Consider the following 20493-nt stretch of genomic DNA (forward strand, 5'->3'; position numbering starts at 1 on the left):
CTGCTCTCATTATACAGGCTGCAGGAAAGTGTTGTATTAGATTAGATACAGGACAGAGATAGTTTGATTGCACGTTCGTCAAATGGCCATTCAAATATACAAGTTAAAATATAAAACAGGCCACTTTGTCCATTTAATCTGTCAGCCCTTACTTCCCATACAACTGAAAGTCTTCATCACATTTAGCTGCCCTGTTACAATTACCACACTTTTCTGGGTTTTCGTTTTTTGTTCTTAGGACATTGGCAACATTGCCAAAGTCTGCGTTTGTTACCCATCCCAACTGCTATTGACTTGAGCAGCTAGATGTTTCAGACAGCATTTAAACGTCGACATTGTTGTGGGCCTAACTTCACATGTAGGTCCAACCAGATAAGGAGGCAGATTTCCCTTGAGGGCATTAGTGAACCCGAGGGGCTTTTACAAGAATTGATGATAATAGTCATGGTCACCATTGCAAAGACTTGCTTTCAGTAATAGTTGTAAAGTCACCATAATCTCAGAAGGGTGCTCACTGATTAGAGGGACATGACTGGTGGTAGTTTTAACCTCAGTCACCTCGCCTTAGGTGAGGGGAGAGATTGAAAATGGAACTCATTTGTAGTAACCTCAGCTGGTGTGGGAATTAAACCCATGCTGTAGCCGTCACTCTGGCTGGTTTGCGATGCAATCAACTGACCTAGCCAATCAGGATATGGGGGATGTGCAGCAAGGTTGAGTTGAAACCAAAGATCAGGCAGGGTGGATTGAATGGTCCACTCCTGCTCCTATTTCTTGTGTTCAATCCACATTTAATAATAGAAATTAATTTGGATTTCAGCAGCTGCTGTGGTGGGATTTGAACCCATGTTCACACACCAATAGCCTTGATCATGGCAGAGCTTGCCCCAAGGTCAGAATGGCCTATCCTGCTTCAACACCATATTGTACTATCTCCCCACTAGTTTACCTGTTCAATTGAATCTTTGTTTACATTGGAGGTGTCTTGACTATTGTAAGATTTCCATCAGAATAGGTAAAATCAGGTAACAGAAATTGGCATCACCCATGCAGAAATATCCAGAGAAGATCACTGTTTTGAGGGAAATAGAGAGCAATAGGGAAAGGACAAAGTTTGTGTATTGACAGCTGATGTCATGTGCATTAAATGACCTTACAAATATCCTACATAAATTCACTAAATTCCCAGAATTAGAATTATTTTCATTTATTTTGGAAAAAAATAAATTTGAACTTCTCTTCAACAGAAAAGACATATATAAAACATAATAGATAAACATATGTACAATTCTCTTAAATATACACTATATACAAAATAAAATTAGAAAAAGTATATTTCATTTTGTATGTATATCAAAAATTCTTAAATTATAAAATATTAAAATAACATTGGCTTGACTTTGAAACAGAACTGCAATAATCTTTCATGTTTTGCTAATAAAAAGTCCTTCATAATAAGACACAATACATTCCCATATTTGACTATATATAGAATAATAAATGGGTCGGCAGCATTTTCCATTGACAAATGCAAAAGATGTCCTGGATCACAGTTTCTCAAACAGGATTTGCTAGTCTGAACTGTGAGAATGAAAAACTGCCTTCAGCTCAATTTTCCACAATTTTGTCATCTGTAATGTATAATGTGCTTGGCTGGTGTTCTACTGCAAGCTTTGTTGGTCATGTGGAGAAGACACTGGTCCAATGCAGAAAGAACAGCATTGACCTAAAGAATAACAGCCCTGCCAGACTAGGGGTGGACTGTTGTAATTACTCTGCCACTTGGATTCACTGCTTCTTGCAGAGTGGAACAGCACACATTACAATATAGATCCTATGAAGAATTCTTCACCATAACTGGTTCAAAAGGTCCTGCCTTTTTTTCATTCCACCTACCCCATCTTCAGTCCTTGGCATGCAGATATTTTTCAGGATGACTTCGCTATTGAAAATAGTGCAAAGATTTCGCAGCTTTCAGAGAGATGTCAGCAGGCATTCTTCATTATCCAGAAGCCAGGTACAAAAATCTTTTTATACATATACACACACGCGCACAAGCGTGCGCACACATACACGCACACACACACACACTCTCTTAAAAAAAACACAATAAGAGGTTATCCATTCCAAAACAAAATAAAGAGCAGCATGAATAAATATTAAATACAGGAATATAAACCCCGTAATGTCCATTAAATCTGTAAACATTCAGAGACAGGGGAAGCTTGAATATCTACGTCTGAGGAGATGGAAGTTCATACCTGTGGAAGAGAAGGAAAAGATAAAATGATGAGACTGTGCAATGCTAGGGATTCTTACTCGACCTCATGTCCCTTGCCTCCAACTCCAGGAGCAGCTAAGACTTACCTCAGTTGCAAATATGCATGGTTCCACTCGTTCAGACATGATATACATTGGATGGTACAATCCCTCCTTCTGAAATGGTATTGATGGTTTGGAGATTGATAGGCATTCAGATTTCTTACTGAAATGGAAAGTGATTGGAAAAAGTGGAGACTCATTAGATTTCCATTGGCTGCTACCGTAGAAAACGTTTGATATTATCTAAGCATCAGGAACAATGTTGGAGTATATTTAAGCACAGAACTCACTTTACAATGTTCTTTCTGGAAGCCTCCTGTTCCTTCAGTTCCCCAGTCAGATTATAATCCATTGAATGAAGTTTCTGTTTGCAGTTAAATTTATCACTCAAACAATCGCTGCTGAGTTCAGCATCTTTGTTGGAGACCTTGAACTGTCCAGTGGAGATGATGAAGGCCTCCTTCTCTTTCTGGTAATCTGACAAGTTGTTGATGGTCTCCAGGTCATTGCGCACAGTATTCCGACTCTCCTGGCTTTTCCGGAGATGCTTCAGAATGACCACAGCAGCAAACACCACCAGGGTGAGGGTGACAAGGCCCAAAGCAAAAGAGATGGCAAGGGCCACAGAGAATGGATTCTCCTCATCGGACTTGCTGGTGGGCTTCACACGAAACTCACAGTTGGACCCCATAAATCCAGTTGGGCACTCACAGACATGGCCGGTGTAATGCGTGTAACAGATGCCTTTATTTCTACATGGGTTGCTACTACAGGCATCCATTCGAATGCTGCAGTCCTTCCCACCATATCCAAGAGTGCAGCTACAATTGAAGGAGTTGACACCGTCAATACAGGTGCCACCATTGGCACATGGGTTCTTGGCGCAATCGTCCATGTTGATCTTGCACCTCGGGCCAGTGAACCCTGTCCGGCAGCGGCAGATGACACTCCGACCAATGTCCAAGCAGTATCCTTTTTAACAGGGTGTGTGAGTTAGAGCGACAAAAACATAAAGCAGGTAGATTTGGGTATGGCAAAGAGTACAGAGGAGGGATGGGAAACAAATGATCGATTCCAACACTTACCATTTCCACATGGATTGTTGATACAGCGTCCAATCTTCTTCTCGCAATTGGAGCCAGTGAAGCCAACTGGGCAATGGCAGCTATAGCCCCCATGTGATTTCTCAGTGCAGGAGCCACCATTAAAACACGGTGCATCAGCACATGTCATAGCACTGATCCCACAGTTCTTGCCATAGAATCCTTGGGGGCAGGTGCATGTATAATTGTTCTCCAGGTCCTACAAGATTTTCATAAACAGAGAAAGACAATATAACTAAGCCATTCATTTCAAAATGCAAGATAATTGGGTAGGTGATTTCATTCCAATTCAGCAGTTGGGGAAAGAAAGAGGCAGCAAGCCATCTGATTCATGTTTAACTCAAGGATGCAAAGTTACCTTAATAGAAACACAAAACTAGCACCTCTTGTCAATTTTAAGCCTGCACCGTATGGCTTATTGGCAGAGTTGTTCATAGGACAACACAGAGCCAATGAGACCGAGAAGGTACTGAGTACAGTTGCAGGTCTGTTGAATTATTTGATCATTAGAAATACTATAAGGGAAGAGTTACTGTCCGTACAGCGGAATGAGAAATGGAGTGAACACTAGAGGAAGGAAAGATCATTTACATTTACAGTAGGCAAAAGAGAAATGGAAATGGTTGGGTCCCAGTGATACTCCAGGTCGACGCTCACAAAGTGGTTGCTCTGAAATTCGAAGCAGAGTCTGATGTACGCGCTTAGAAAAAACAGGTCCAGAATTTCAATATAAATAGAAAATACAGGAGATATTTCTCAATGAAAAAGTGGAGATCAGAGACCCAAAACATGCATTAACCACATGCTATACATTACCTGGGATCTTTCACTCATGTTGTAATCATCAACCTGTGGTCCTTTAACTGATCATAGATCCTTAGTTCATGGTATAGCCGAACGAGGGCTATTGCATTTCCTGTATCATAACCAACTAGCATCATTAGCTTTCCTTAACCATACCCAACTCCAGAAGATATCAACCATTCCTGAGCCTGATCCAAAGTTATTTAACCCTTCCCATAAATAATCTGGGATCATCACCCCTTCCTGTACTGTACAATGTTGTGGAATCATTAACACTACCACTACCTAAGAGGAGCCTTTAAGCCTTCCTCTACCCAACGCAGGATCATCAATCCTTCCAATGCCTGACTTGGGGTCAGCAACACTTTCTGTGCTTAATTCATGTCAATTGACTTTTCCTGTACCTGACAAGAGGTCATTCACCTTTCCTATACCTGAGCCAGGCTCATTAACCCCTGTCCCCCCTATTTGGGATCATTAAGACAGACTGTATCCAACCCAGGAATCATTAACCCACCCTGCACCCAATCTAAGTCCATTAACCCTTCCTGTATTTGACCCAAGATGCTTAACTCTGTCTTGTCCTTGCAATGGTGGTAGTGGACAATGAATGCCTACAGCAGGATCATATCCGCTTCCCATCAGCAATTTGCGTCATCTTGGCAGCCAAAAAAAAAAAGACAATAAGGAGACCTAAACAGATGGTGGTTAATAAGGGACCTGTAATCAGAAAGCTGCAGCACGTTAAACATTCAGGAGACTTTATTCACACTGGTCACTGATTTTTGAACACAAGCTGCCCTTGATATATATGTTTGCATGAGGAGAGTGAGCAAGAATTTTTTCTTATGATTTACAAATCTCAATGAATTAGACATCGAACAATAAAGTCTGATGTTTTGATTAATAAACACACAAACCATTTTACTAAGCCACGCAGAACTTAATAGTTGAGTCGCTGCTGAATTAAGTGACCATTCCCAGCTCAAAAGTAGGGTCTCCAAAATTAGTCTTGAAACCTCTACAATAGCAGAGGATGTCAAACTGGAGTGTAACTAAGAAAGATTACAGTGCGTGGTAGCAGAATGGTTGTTTGTGGTATGTAAATCAGAAACCTAAGATACAAGTTCAAATCTCACCAGGGAGTTGGGAAATTTAAATTCATTTAATTAACTGAATCTGGAATCGAAGTCTATTATCAATGAATGAATATATAACTAACCTATTGTAAAAATTGGAAGAAAATAGTGCAGGTGCAGGAAACCTGAAATAAAATCAAAGTGTGGTCAAGATTTGGCAGGTCTGGTAGCAATGGTGGACAGAGAAAAGAGAGCTAACATCTCAGTCAATGGAACGAGAGAGAGAGAGAGAGAGAGATGGAAATGTATAAAACCCATCAGATTTCCAATTTCCTTCAGTTCTAAAGAAGAGTCATTTAGATTTAACTGTAACTCTTTCTCTCCACTGAGGCTGCTGGGCCTGCTTAGTTTCTCCAGCACTTCCTGTCGCAAAAATGAACCTGGTTCATTGTGGAAGGAAATCTGCCATGCTTACCTGATCTTTGCCCTTTAACTCGTCCTCTGAAATGACCTAGCAAGACACGGCCATATCTAATTGCTACAACATTATATCATAGTAATAAAACCATGTGAATCAACGAAAAACCAAAACATCACATTCAGACATGACAAAGGCATGCCATGTCTAGTCAACCCTGCAACATCCTCCTCATTAACAGTATAGAATCATAGAATGCTTACAGTAAACTAGGATGCCACTCAACTGAAGTCCATTCTCTACAAGAGATCAGCTGCTGACGTTATCTTTTCATCAGAGCCCTGTTTCTATTAAGGTAACAATCTTTTAAAAGCTGTAACTGAATCTGCCCCCACCACATTCTCAGTATCACACATTATCAATACACTATGGAAAAAGAATTACCTGTCGCTGATGGCTTTTTTTTTACCATTAGCCTTGAATCCTTCAGTATTTCTCTATTCTGTTCACCTGATGATTTTGAATACCTGTCAAATCTCCTCTCCACCTTTTCCAGAAAGAACAAAAACCTCAACTTCTCCAATCTATCAAAGTAACCGAACTCCCTCATCACTGGAACGATCTTTTTGCACACTCGATAATGCCTTTCCAACCATCCAAAAGTCAGTGTCAAAAACTAGACATAAATACCACAGTTGAGGCTGAGACAATGCTCAGTACAGGTTCATCAAAAATTATTTACTTTGACAGACATTGTCTCTATTTGTAAGTCTTTGTTAACTGCTTTCTCAATCTGACTTGCTTTCTTCAATGATTGGTACAATATACTCCCAAGATCCCTCTTTTTAGAATTGTATCCTTTATTTTATGTTGTTTCATTGTTCTTTCTACATACTGCACATATTTAAATTGTATCTGCCACACCTTTGCCAATTCTGCCAGTTTGCTTAAATCATCTTATTAACCTCTTCATAGTTCAATGCTTCCATATTTTGTGTCATCAGCAGATTGTGAAATTGTGTTCTGTGCACCCAAGATGAGATTGTTAACATGGATCGAATACAGTATACTACATATTTGAGGACCTAAGCCTAACCTCCTAGAGTTGTCCTACAGACTAGTCAAGCAACAGCCCAACAGTCATACTTTCAGAAGCATAAACATCTACAACACAGTCAAAACAACCACCTGACTATTATAATCTCATAATGGTCACCCATTCCCTTTCTGCATGTATGGTATGACCACCTCACTACCAACAATGCTGACCCAGACATCACCATCTTTGGGTTTGCTCTGTCCCACAAGAGATGATGATACAGTGGTATGCAGTCTGGAGGAATTTCTTTGGGTGTCCACAACATTGACTCCAGAGCAATGGCATCAGGCTGGCTTGGGCAAGGAAACCTTTCTCCATGTATCAGTACTTCTTCATGTTGAACATCATTTTGAAGATTAACTGACAGTGATAAGGTCACAGAATGCACTCAGGGTGAAGGAACATCATTCTCCAACACCAAGGTTGCTTAGTAGCAACACTACCAACCAAATCAGCCAGCTCCTGATGGACATAGCTGCTGGAATGGGCCTGTGGCAGATAGTGAGGAAACTGAGGAGAAAACCTACTTGTATTTACCAATTCGTCCATTGCAGGTGCATCTGTCCATGAAAGTATTGGCAGGAGACAAAGTTCGATTGCATTTCATTTCTGAGGACCTTCTACATTATGTTGTAAGCTACTATCACCAAACCAAATTGGATAGTTTTCAAGCAGATCTAGCATCTAAATACTAGGCATTCTTGAGATACTGTGGGCCATCAGCAGCAGCAGAATGTATTCAATCTGTAACTTGATAGCCTGGAATATATCTCACTCCAAGCCAGGAAATCAACTGAGTGAAGGTATAACACAGGATTACGTATGTGCTAAATAGTGGAAGTAGCATGTGATGAACACCATAACCAATGGATTAAATCAGCACTCTGTAATTTTGCCACGTTCAATGATAGAGGTGCCCCATGTACAAGTTTGAAAGATAGGGCTGAAATATTTGCATCCCTTTCAGCCAAACATGCCAAGTGGATGATCCGTCTGGAGTTGCCCACCATTATTGAAGCCAGACTTCAATAAATCTGATCCATTCCACATAATGTAGTACTGAGGAGTTATGCTACAGAACTAATCATGCCCATAGCTGAGTTGTTCCAGTACAGCTGCAATACTGATTAACCTGAAAATATGGAAAATTGCTCGGGCATGTCCTGTACACAAAATGCAGGACAAATCCAACAATAGCCCAGAAGTCTATTCTCAATCTAGGTGTTGTCTACAGTGCTATCAAGCAGCTCTTCCTCAGCAATAACCTAATCACCAATGCTAGATTTGGTTTCTGTAGGCACCTGACTTCACTATTGATGTTTTTAATCTACCTGTTCAGAAGTGTTATTTTAAATCACCAGAGCTGACAAGACTGGGGACTCGTGCCTCCAGGCTCAGAAATAATGTACATTATCACTGTACCAGAAGAGACCCTCTGACCTCATTATGTTCTTGGTCCAAATATGGACAAAAGAGCTGAACTCCAGCGGTGATCCAAGAGTGACTTCTTGACATCAAGACAGCATTTGACCAAGTATGGTATCTAAAAGCCCTAGAAAAAGCCAGGGGGAGCTGTCCACTGGTTGGCACTATTCCTAGCACAAAAGGAAATGAAGGGCATCTCTACAGGAGTTTGTCAGGATTGTGTTCCAGCCAACCATCTTCAGCAATTCATCAACGGCCTTCCACTCCCTGACATTGAAGCAGTGTGTCCACAGGCAGCAAGACCAAGCCCATCGTGTCAGGCAATGACCATCTCCAAAAGACATGGATTGCAGCAGGTCAGGACAGCAGCTCACCACCGCCTTCTCCGGGGCAGTTAGTGATGGGCAATAAATACAGGCACAGCTGGTGATATCCACATCCCACAAGTGAATAATTAAAAAGGGACTGTGTTGTAATCAGCATTCCTTGACATTCAATGGCATGATCATAGGTGAACCGTCCATCAACATCCTAGGCATCACCACTGACCAGAAGGTTAACTGAACCAGCTCTATAGTTACTATGGAAATAACAGTAGGTCACTGGCTTTGAATTCTGCAGTAAGTGACTCACCTCCTACCTCCCCAAAGACGTTCTTAAATTGGGAGTGTAATAGAATACTTCCCATTTGACAGGATGAATATAACTCAAACAAAATTCAAGAATCTGAGCATTATCCACGACTAGGCATTCCACTTAATCAGCACCCCATCTGCTACCTTAAACATTCACTTTCTGCACTATTAGGCACAGTGGTAGGTTTGTGGACATTTACAAGACAAACTCATCAATCTCCTTTAACAGCACATTCCAAACCCACCATCTGTAGCCCTAATTAGAGATAGCAATAAATGCTGAACCATCCAGCAACACCCAATTCCATAAAAGATTTAAAAAATTAAAATTCATGTTTACTTCTGGAAGTTCAATTTGTTGATCAGTGCATCAGTGTGTGAGCACAAGTCTGATCTTCTACTGCCACGGAGTTCCTGACCTAAATCACGAGGAACAAAGGTGCAGCTGAAAAAAAACTTCTCTGTAAGGACTGGTGATAAATTAGGTGAGTAGCAGACTGTTCTCCTGAGGGTCTTCCTGGGCTTGGGTCATGAAGCAGAAGAGAAAGCTGGGAAAAGGTAAGGGAGCAGTAACATTAACCAGCTGAGGGCATGAAATGTTATTAGAAGTATAAAAGGAGAGGCAGTATACCAATAGTTAGGAAAGAAGCAGAATTAGCAGGGGGCTTGAGCATCAAGATGGTCACATAGATAGAGAAAGGGGAATGACATCTTAGAAACCTTCAAGAAGATGTTAAATTTATATCAGTGGAACACCAGTAAAGATGTAGATTAATGGGAACATTGAATTTGAGTCAAGCATGGTGTGGTGCAAGATTGGGTAGCACAGTTTTGGATAAATGGAAGGGTAAGAGTGGAGGTAGAGAGGCAAAGACTGCACTGGAATTGATTAATCCAGAGATGCAAAGGGATGGACGAGGATTTTTAGCAAAATTAAAACCATTCAGCCTGTACTGCCATTCAATAGGATCATGACTCATCTGACTATGGCCTCAACTCTGCATTCCTGCTGATAAGCCTTTCACACCCTCATTTGTCAAGGATTCATTAATCCCTGCCTTACAAATATTCAGTGACCCTCCTTCTACTCCTCTTCCAGAAAGCGAGTCCTCCAGAAGGTAACTGGAGATAGGGGGAATGTGAATGATGGGATTTACAGTTTTTAGATGGAAAGAGTAAGATAAGTACAGTAACAAGATGTATTGCCTCTGAGATTCAACCTTTGTTCTATCCTGAAGTCATTTTTTATGCTGTCAAATGCTGGAATGGTCACATGTATTACATATACCCCATCAATTGCACAATTTGGGCAGTTGTAAAGCCTCTAGTAAGTGTGAAGTTAACTGAATACCAGACCAGATGGTAATAGTCAGTTCCCTTCCCTGAAAGCCAATGGTCAATCAAACAGATTCATGTGACAATCCAATAGTTTTTCCCTGAAGTCAGTGTCAGGTTTGAGGTCACAACTCCTGGGTTGCTAGCCATCACCAACATCACTAGACATAGGAAGATCCCCTTGCCCAATCACTGTGAGATAACCTATGCTGGACATTGTGAGTAAGCACAGGAACAAGCTTCGGATGTTTCTCACCCCTTAGGCTTGGTACTTGCCAACATTCACTTTCCTGGCTCAAGGTGCAGAGCTTGTGGAATCTAACTTTTCTCATGAGAAAATCAAAAGCACTTACAGCAGTCTTAAAATTAGAACAATGCCATTCAAACCTAAAGTTAGGAAACACTTTTATTTATGTGGGAGGTATTGGATATCTTCAAAGGAAGCCAATTGGAGCTTTCAAGAATGAGATTGATAGATTTTTGTTGCATAAAAGTATTGGCAGATATGGAGTTAAGGAAGGGAAGTGAAATAGAGATTCAGATCTCTTAGGATCTGATTTAAAGGCAGAGCAACATCCATAGATGGACTGGTCCATTTCTATACTTTTCCTTAATGCTCTCATGTGATATCGGCATAGCTGGCAAAGCTAGCATTTATTCCCCTGCATGTGAATGGCTTGCCAGACCATTTCAAAGGGCACTTAGGAGTCAACCACATCGCAGTCACATGTCAGCCAGACCAGATAAGGGTCCTTCCCGAAAGGTCATTAGTGAAACACATGATTTTTAACAACGATCAACAACGATTTCATATTCATTTTACATTATTATGTAGAAACGAAGAAAATAGGAGCAGGAGTGGCCCATTGAGCCTCCTTTACTATTCAATGTGATTGTAGCTGTTCCTATATCTCAACACCAAGCTCAGTTCTTAAAGACCCTAGTGGAGGAGAGGCAAAGAGTAAAGGTGAGAAAATAATTGAAAAAACATCACAAATGGTGACTGTGGATCAAAGTTGATTTTTCACGAAATTTAGTTAGTTGTGTCTTTCAGTGTTGTTATTTTATATTTTACTGTTCTGCAATTTGGTAATATAGTGTTTGTGTTTTTGGATTAATAATTTCTAGTCCATGTCTCTGGATGCTAGTCCATAGGCATCGACTAGAAATACAACCATCTGAAATCCCACCACAACATCTTGAGAACCAAGTTCAGTAATGCAAACAAAAGCTAGGATCAGTAATGATGACTGTAACACGACTGGACTGTCACAAAGGCTTATTTATGTCCTTTAGGGAATTAAATCTGCCTAACTCTGTCTGGCCCACAGGTGCAATGTGCAACTCTTAACTGCCCTCTAAAATGGCCTCAAAAATAATTTGATCATACTCAAGATTCACCACTACCTTCTTAAGGGCAATTCGGGATAGGCAACAGGTATTCAGGTTATGGAGTTAAAGTCACAGTCAGATCAGCCATGATTTTATCAATTGGCAGCGCAGGCTCAAGGAGCTAAATGATCTGCTCTTGCTCTAAATCACTCGCTCGTCTATATGCAAACCTCATTAATAATGGCACCTTATACCTGTATAGTGTCCTTAATGCAGCGGAGGTCCCAATGTGCTTCTCAGTCACAGGATCAGATATAAAAAGGCACCAAACCAAAGAAGGGGACAACAAGAGGAATGACCAGAACTTTGGTTGGTCTCAAGGAGCAACTTACATAGACGAACAAGAGGTGGAGAAGTTTAGGGAAGGAATTCTAGAACTTACAAAATGCCATAGCCAGCAATAGTGAGGCAAAGAAAGTGAGACATGCACAAAAGGCCAGAGTCAGGTGTTCCTACAGGGTTGCAGGACTGGAGGTGGTTCTGTGAACCAAGAGAGTGGTGAACGGATTTGAATGTGTGAATGACAAAGCTTTCAATTCCATGTCTCATTTAACCAGGTGAAGTGTAGATCAGTGAGCATAGGGTAACGTGGAACTTGGTAAAAGGAAGAGTACAGAGGAATAAGGGGTAGGCTAATGAGCCCCTAAACCCTGTTCTGCCCAGTTCAAAGAGATCAAGGCTGATCTGTCACTTGATTTCATACTTACTTTTGCCACTTATCTCTTCATTTCTTTAATTAACACAACTATCACTGTTTGATTTAAAATTAATAATTGATCAAGAGTTATTTGGCATTTGTGGAAGAGAGTTCCAAACAACTATCATCATTGTATGCAAAAAGGCTTCCTGACTTCATTTCTGATAGGTGTGGTTCTACATAATTTTTTCCAATCATGTCCTCTAGTCCTAGCCTTTCCAAGCAGCATAAATCTCTCTGTTCTTCTTGACAATTGCAATAAAATCACACTTGAATCTTCTAAATTTCAGAGGGCACTACCTTGTTTATGTAATTTCGCCTCAAATTAACTTCTGAAGTTCAAATATCATTGTAGTGAATCTACACTGCATTCCCTCCAAAGGTGTAAATACCCTTGCACACATGGTGCCCAGAATGCTGTCACTTCTCTAGTTGTAGTGCATCCACGGCTTTGCATCGTGGAAGCATTAATTCTATCCTCTAATGATCTTATACTCCAGAACCACCTGAAGAAGGAGCAGCGCTCTGAAAGCTAGTGCTTCTGAATATACCTGTTGGACTATAATCTGGTATTGTGTGATTTTTAACTTTGTCCATCCCAATCCAACACTAGCACCTCCAAATCATTCTATTCTCTTGTATTCTAATCTCCGACAATTCAATTAACTTTTTTTTCATTATTTTCGGAAGCTCTTCCTTAAATTTTGTAGCCTGTGCACTGAGATTGAATCTCTTGTTTTTCCTCTGCTGGTTCTAGATTTTCCTAGTATCCTGTTCTATCATTTTTAAGGTTCAAAGTGAACAGAAGCAGCAGAGTTTTGGATGAGCTGAAGTTTAGAAATACACTGGAATAGTTGAGTCAGGATCACAAAAGGAAATATGGGATCAGTAGCTCAGCTAGGCGTCAAATAAGATGCCAGTAAAGAATTGTATCTTTCAGAGATTTGGAGATGCCGGTGTTGGACTGAGGTGTACAAATTTAAAAATCACACAACACCAGGTTATAATCCAACAGGTTTATTTGGAAGCGCTAGCTTTTGGAGCACTGCTCCTTCATCAGGTGGTTGTGGAGTATAAGATCAAAGATTCTGTAAATCGATTTTTTAGATTAGAATTGGTGTGAACGTTGGGGCACAGACAGTCTCACACAGGGCACCTCACACCTTCAATGCATTATCTGGGCCGACATGACACCAATTGTTAAAGTTCGCTTGAGAATGTAACTTCTAAAAAAAGTTTTGCGATTTACATATGAATGAACTGAAACCAACATGTTCATTTTAATAGATGACAGACCTAACAAACGATCCAGGTCTTTTTCAATATATAGTTTCAGTTACATCACACTGTAAACTTTTGCTATAAATTCTGTGTCTTATGATCTTATACCCCACAACCACCTGATGAAGGAGCAGCGCTCCGACAGCTCATGTTTCCAAATAAACCTGTTGGACTGTAACCTGGTGTTGTGTGGTTTTTAACTTCAGAGAAGTGAATTCCAAGAGAAGCAAAGGCCAGAAAGGGGATGGAATCAGTGATGAAGGTGGAGGTCGAGTTATTGATCTTCCTGACACCTAACGAGAAAATTTCACTGGAGAATGTGGACACAAGAAATGTAGATTTTGTCAAACTAAAATAACTTGCCAGAAATAAAGAAATAATTTGCTTTTTGACTTGATAACAGTTAATTTATTTTATAAGGTAATTGACTTTATCTTCTGATCTCATCCGGGAGTTGGTGGGCAAACCAGGCTTGCCAATCAGTCAACTGAATTGCCTTTCAAGAGGAGAAAAAAGGCTTTAACTTCCTGTGAAACTTGTGGTCATTAATATGTCAATCAGAAAACCCAAGGTTTGAGTTTGAGCTCTGATATGCTGAGTTGCCTGATTTCAGCCAGAGTGGCAAAAGCCAAGCTACATATATGTAAAGACATACATGGAATATGAAGTTTCGTTTCACTTCCTGCAAGCACATGTTCAGTTCCACAGGTGACAATCAAACCCTTGGTGAGGTTTGACTACGTGAACAGCTTGATGCAACCTAATCTGACATCCACACCCCTATTTTCAGAAAACAGTGATTGAGCCAAGATGACCATGGCCAAGGTTGCCCTCACTCTAGCAGGGGTGTGGATGACAACGGTATCACTATCCAGCTTCAATCTCCAGTCTGAATTATTGAAGGTTAAAGTTAGACTTTCCCTGACCTCAATGTGTCCACAAGAGAGCCTACATGACTTAGGCTTAGTGGAAACCCAGAACTAGACCTGCACTGAGATCAGTTGCAAACTGTGGGAGTCCAGTACTAGAGAAAAGGGAGTCAAATACTGAACTATTGCATCTATCAGATGTGGTCATAGCAAAAGAAAAGGTACACTTGCATTTCCATAAGCTTTCAGAACCTCAGAACAGCTCATAACACTTCACAGCAAAATGAAGTGGGAATCTAGTCATTGTAGTAATGTAGACAAATGTGGCAGCTAATTCGCAGAAAGCAAGCTTCCGTGAACAGAAAAGTGACAATGAGGGTCTGTTTTCAAACAACATCACAGCATATTAGGGAGAATTCACAGAACTGAAGGGGGGATAAAAAACAAATCAAAGGAATTAATTATGGGGGAAGAGTGAACACTGAACCAGAGAGAGTGAGAACTCTTTCAATGGACACATACCGTGCAGCTCCCTCCATTTTTACAAGGATTGCTCTCACACTCATTGACTTCAGTCTCACAGTTGGTCCCACCGAAACCGGGTTTGCAGGTGCAGGTGTAGCTGCCTTGACCAGTGTTGGTACATGTGGCTCCATTCTTGCACGGCTTGTGGTTGGTGCAGTAGTTGAGATCCTGGTTGCAGAAGAGGCCACCCCAGCCCTCCTGGCAATTGCACTGCCAAGGTTGTTGGCATGTGCCATGAAGACAACCTGGGTAATGAATACACTGATCGCAGAAACGGCCCTGCCAACCAATACGACACCTGGAAGCAAAATAAACAACATTACTTTAGAACTATTAAAAAATTAAAGCAATATCTAACCAGTTTAGGGAGCATGGCAGTACAATAAAGAAAGATTTTTCTTAAAAATTGGAAATACACCATCACTGGTGAAGAATAATGTGAAGTATGAAGTGCACTGTTAAATCCTGTACAGCTTAAAGGAGGATATATCATGTCTTCCAATAAGACTAGGGTGATTTAATGCTTAGGTTGATTTGTAAACTGGATTTATGATCAAGAGAATGAGTTGTATAAGACACTGGTTAGACCTCAGTTGGGGTATTGTGAACATTTGTGAGTACCACAATACAGGAAGGATGTAAACATATGGAAGGAAGTGCAGAAATTTATGAGAATAGTTCTAGACTTGAGAAACTTCAGTTGTGAAGAGCGATTGGAAAAGTTGAGATTGTTTGCCGCGGAGAGGTGTCTAAAAGGAGATTTGATAGATGTTTAAAAATCATAAGGGGTCTGGACAGAGTAAGTTAGGGAAAGCAAGTATGAGACGAGAGAAAACATTTTCACACAGCCAGTAGTTGTGGTCTTGAACATATTGTATAGGATTGTGGTGGGGGTAGACTCAGAGTTTGAGTCAAAGACAGTATTAGCTGTTTATTTAATAAGAGAAAAACACTGTGGGGAAAAGGGAGAAGAATGGCAATAAGTCATAATGCTCAGAGAGCCATTGCAGACACATTGGGCCAAACAGCCTCTTCTGCTGTAACAATTCTTTGATTCTGTGTTTCATGAATCTGAATTCCATCTTAAACATTTGGAAATTGAAAAATCAGCAAAACTGATCATGCCGTTGTTAGGCTGCACCCAGGAAAACTGTTCGCTTATGTCTTTCAGGAAAGGAAATCAGTCATCCTTACCCCAATCTGGGCTCATCTATGACTCCAGTCCCAAACCGTGCGTGGTTGCCTCTTTAGCTCCCCCTGAATGTACCCAGAAAGCCAATCAGTTGTATCAAGTTGAGGGCTATTAGGGGTAGGCTGTAAATGCTGGACTTGCCTGTGATGTCCACATCCCAAGACTGATTTGTTTTTAGTTAAATAAAGAGAAAGTTATCAATTCAATTTTAACTCACTTGCATTCCCCTGGTCTTTCACAGTATCCGTAATTATCGTTGCACTGCGGCAAACAAATCGCTGTGAAACATTTTTTTTGTTGCAGCAGGTAAGGGAGAGAGAAAAAGAAGATAACTTTTTAAACACAGGCACACATAAATGCATTACTTGTCAAGTTCTTTGGCATTTTAAGGGCAGCTGGCACCACCCAGACAGTGATCCTGAACAATAATAGCACATGGTCGCTGTCTGACTGCCTGCAAGTGTAAAGACTTTGGGACGCGTGTCCCTATTAAATCCACTCTCTCCCTCTGTGTGTGTGGACACTGAGTAACAGAGAATAATAAAAGACCTTAAACAAGAGAGACACCGAAGCAAAGTCAAAGCCCCTGTGCTAACAACTGCGACTGAGGAGTTAAGTTTCTATGGCAACATATCCTTCCACTCGCGTGTTTCCCTGTGCAATAAGACCCTTTCAGAAGTGCTGAAATTTATTCAAATTTTATTCCTCAGCTGCCGGCTGTCAGATGGCTTTGTGTAGCCCAACAAGAGGAGGGTTGGGTCTGTGTTAACACACTTGAGCAAGTTAACCAGGCCTACCATATGCTTGCTTTCAAATCGATTCGCCCCCTCCTGCACCCATTCTATCGTCCCAACTTCCCACAAACCCATCATTAACGTTTCCCCAAACCCGAACAGAAATCGCCGGAGAAACTCAGCAGGTCCTCGCAGCATCTTTGGAGAGAAAGAGGAGCAGATTTAACACTTCAAGTATGACCTTTTTTCGAACACGAGGAAAAGTCATGTTGGACTGAAAACGTAAACCCTGTTTCTCTCCCTGCCGATTACTGCTGAATTTCTCCAGTGTGTTTTTTTAAATATTTCAGATCTCCAATACATTACTGTGATTTTCCAAACACAACTTGGAGCTAAATTTAATCTTAAATATCAAAGGTCCGCCTTGCCAACCAATTTTAAAAACAGGGATGAGTTACAAAGAACCTCACTTCGAATGGATAAAGCGAAATACTTAAAATGATATTTTAATAAGTATCCAAATGTCATTTGTAACAATTTGATTTTTTTCATAAAAAAGGAAACTTATTGTTTGATTTATATGAATAGCCCCTATGCTCCCAACTCAATCTGGGACAAATCAGAACTATCGGCTATAGAGAGAGAGAGAGAGAGAGGGGTGGGGGTGGGGAGCGTTCCCCTGGGGCTGGGGGTGTGTCCAGTCTTACGTTCCGAGCAATAGCTGCCTTTCCAGCCGGCCAGGCAGACTCTGCGGCCGCTCTCGTCACAGCTGAAGTGCCCGAAGGTATCGTCCCGGGGCCGGCAGTAGTCAGAGCAGCCCTCTCCGTAGTAATGCTCCTCGCAGACCACATGGTAGGAGTATCGCAGCTCACTGAGGCCGCCGGCCTGCACATCCTGTGACCAGTCTTCCCCAATGGCCAGGCGGCGGCCGGTGGCCAGGCGGCTGATCAGATTCCGGGGGTCATCTGCAGAGGGGAGGGAGGAGGCGGAGAATAAAGAGCGATGATTTGGAGATGCCTGGTGTTTGTGTGACTTTTAATATAAGAGAGAGTGAGGGAAGAGTGAGTGTGGGGTATTGCTGATCAAACATTACATTGCCCACCAGCAGCAGTCCACTGGAGTTAAATACATCGCTGGCTACTATTTCATTTTTCAATACACTGCGCCCTCTAGTATAAAGATTCAGAACTGAGATTACCAATACTGGTCTCGTCGGATTCTGCATTCCAAACCTCGATAATGAGCGAGAAAGTGCCCTACAGAGACAGAGAGAAAAAAAATTGTCACCTTACCACAGGCAATTCAGAACAAAATATTCCTCTCCCCACACACACAAAGTCATGTACATCACAATGGTTGCTAAAAAAAAAGCTGCACCTTCTGCACACACAACTTTGCAAATAAAAGTTGCAATTTGAAACTAATTTCTCTGAAATAAAAGCTTCCCAATCCTACTTACTTAACAAAAACAATTTCAAACATTTTAATTTTTCCGCCTAAAATAATTTCGGTTGTATTACTTTCTTTGCAACCTCTTAATGATTTGCAGAAGTCGTCCCCTCCCAAACCCGTCCCTTTTTAAGTTTGGAGTTTTTGATCGGGTGATACTTGCCGGCCAGGTGAAGTGGAAGGGGATGCGGATGGGTTCGCTGTCCCGCACCGAGTCGCTGCCTGGTCTCAGTACCGGGGTGGTACCAGCGCCGTACGTGCAGGGGGGTTCCGAAGAGATGTTCACCTGGTAATGCTTGAGGCACACCCGGAAGAAGCGGCCACACGCCCGCTCCCTCTGGCAGCCCTGAGCCAATTCCGGCTGGCGGCTGCTGAACGAGTGCACCTTCAGCTCAAAAATACCAGTCGACGAGATCTGGGGGAGTGGGGAAGGGGTGGGGGGGGGGGGGGACAGAAGAAGAGAAACAAGGACGGGGAGAAAAGAGAGAGAGAGAAAAAAAAATGACACGTTAAGACGGAGAGGGGGAAAAGGCAAGAGACATGGGCAAGTCACAAACACAGAGGTGGAATCAATCAGGTGATTGACTTACCTGGGCAAAAGGCAGCAGGCAGACGATGCAAAACAGCAGGGTTGAAACCATCCTGAATGAAAATCCCGAGCGTCCAACGATGGTAGGCAGGAGACAGGGAAATAATATCCAAAGCGGTCTGGGATTTAGGGAAAATAACACACACACACACTGATTTTATTAAGGAATACTCCAAAGCGTCTAGAAAATGAGACTCGTCTTCTCTTCCTGATATTTCTTGCGCTTTTTAAAAAAAAATTGAAATTCCCTCTTCTTTTCGTCCTGTTGCTGACTCCGGGAACTAACATAAGCTTCTTTCTCTCTCTCTCTCTCTCTCTGCTGTGTATGAATGAAGCTCGGTTCAGTTTTTTCGCCTTTATATACTTCCGCGGTGTGTTGAGTTTCCGTCAATCACGGTGACAAGGGGCCTCTCTGATCCCAGTCGACAAAAGCTCCTGACACCTTCAGAGCGAGCAAATGGGTCCAGGGGAGACAGAGAATAAAAGCAAGGAGTGAAGCAGCATAACGTTACATCCTGAAACTTTTTGTTCTGACTGATGCAGTTTGTTTAAATTGCTTCAGTCCAGTAGCTGACATATTGCATTAATTTTGTCGAAAACTGTTCCACTTGCAAACAGGTTTTCCCCTAGTCGCCACAACCTTTGTATCTCTGCACCTCAATATTGACGTTTTAGCAAATTCAAATAATTATCATTTCCATCATTGATCATTTTAACAGCGGCCGCCAGTCATTTTCGTGTCAACCTTTTTTTTTAATTTGAGCGGACGAATTCAAGATTTTTTGTTTGTCACAATCATCGAAATTCGTTTCCCATGATCTGATAAATCGGGGGGGGGGGGGGTAAATCTCAGATTTAGGGACGAAATCTTTCAAACCTTAATAAAGGCGCCTGCACCAAAATTGAACCAGATCTCAGTTATGCGCAAACTGAGATAAATCACTTGTTTATTTTAAAGAGCTTTTCTTTTGACTTTTCCCTGTAATCTGTTCAAAGCTGACGCGTGTGACTCGGTTTTTTTTGTTCAGAGGATAAGCGAGGTGGTTTAGAAAAAAAAAATCAAGTGGGTTGTTAGACGCGTGTCCCCTGATTCCGCCCCACTGCCTGTGTGTGTGTTTTGTTGAGACGGGGATTATTGCGGGGACACTAGGGGTATTTTTGTGTCTCTAGAGGGAGGGGAGGAGAGGGTGGGGGTTGGTAGTTTGGGTAATTGTCATGCTCCTGCCCCGAGTCAGCTGTATGTTAATCCTGAAACACCTGCCCCATCCAAGGAATAAACAGTTCTTTCTCTGGCAGACTCCTCTCCCTCCCTCTGCCACCCTCATCAAACCCTGTAGTGTGTCCGAACATCGCCTTTAGCATCTGCGCCGATTCAACAACAACATTGCAGCGCATCGGCCCGCACGCTGGAACGAGCCTCAGTGTTAAAGCCCCCCCTTCCCTCTTCACCTGTCTGCTCGATTCGTTTCAAAAAAACTCGTGTTTTACTTTTGCTGGGGAGATGGCTGTTAGATTTGTCCTCTCCTGGCACAAGTGGGTGGCTAG

General features: G+C 41.7%; 1 protein-coding gene across 1 annotated transcript; it reads right to left on the minus strand.

Moving 5' to 3' along the window:
- Positions 1-1232: 1232 nt before the first annotated feature.
- dlc (deltaC) lies at positions 1233-19284 on the minus strand. Its single transcript, XM_072549210.1, has 10 exons — positions 18950-19284; positions 18523-18774; positions 18109-18166; positions 17618-17875; positions 16394-16454; positions 14982-15282; positions 3408-3624; positions 2613-3294; positions 2368-2485; positions 1233-2261 (listed from the first exon to the last, which is right to left on the minus strand). The coding sequence occupies exons 1-10, from the start codon at positions 18998-19000 to the stop codon at positions 2256-2258; spliced, it is 2004 nt and encodes a 667-aa protein (XP_072405311.1). The 5' UTR covers positions 19001-19284; the 3' UTR covers positions 1233-2255.
- Positions 19285-20493: the final 1209 nt, after the last annotated feature.

Source organism: Chiloscyllium punctatum, chromosome 29 (genome assembly GCF_047496795.1).
Source record: "Chiloscyllium punctatum isolate Juve2018m chromosome 29, sChiPun1.3, whole genome shotgun sequence".
In the NCBI taxonomy this organism is placed as follows: domain Eukaryota; kingdom Metazoa; phylum Chordata; class Chondrichthyes; order Orectolobiformes; family Hemiscylliidae; genus Chiloscyllium; species Chiloscyllium punctatum.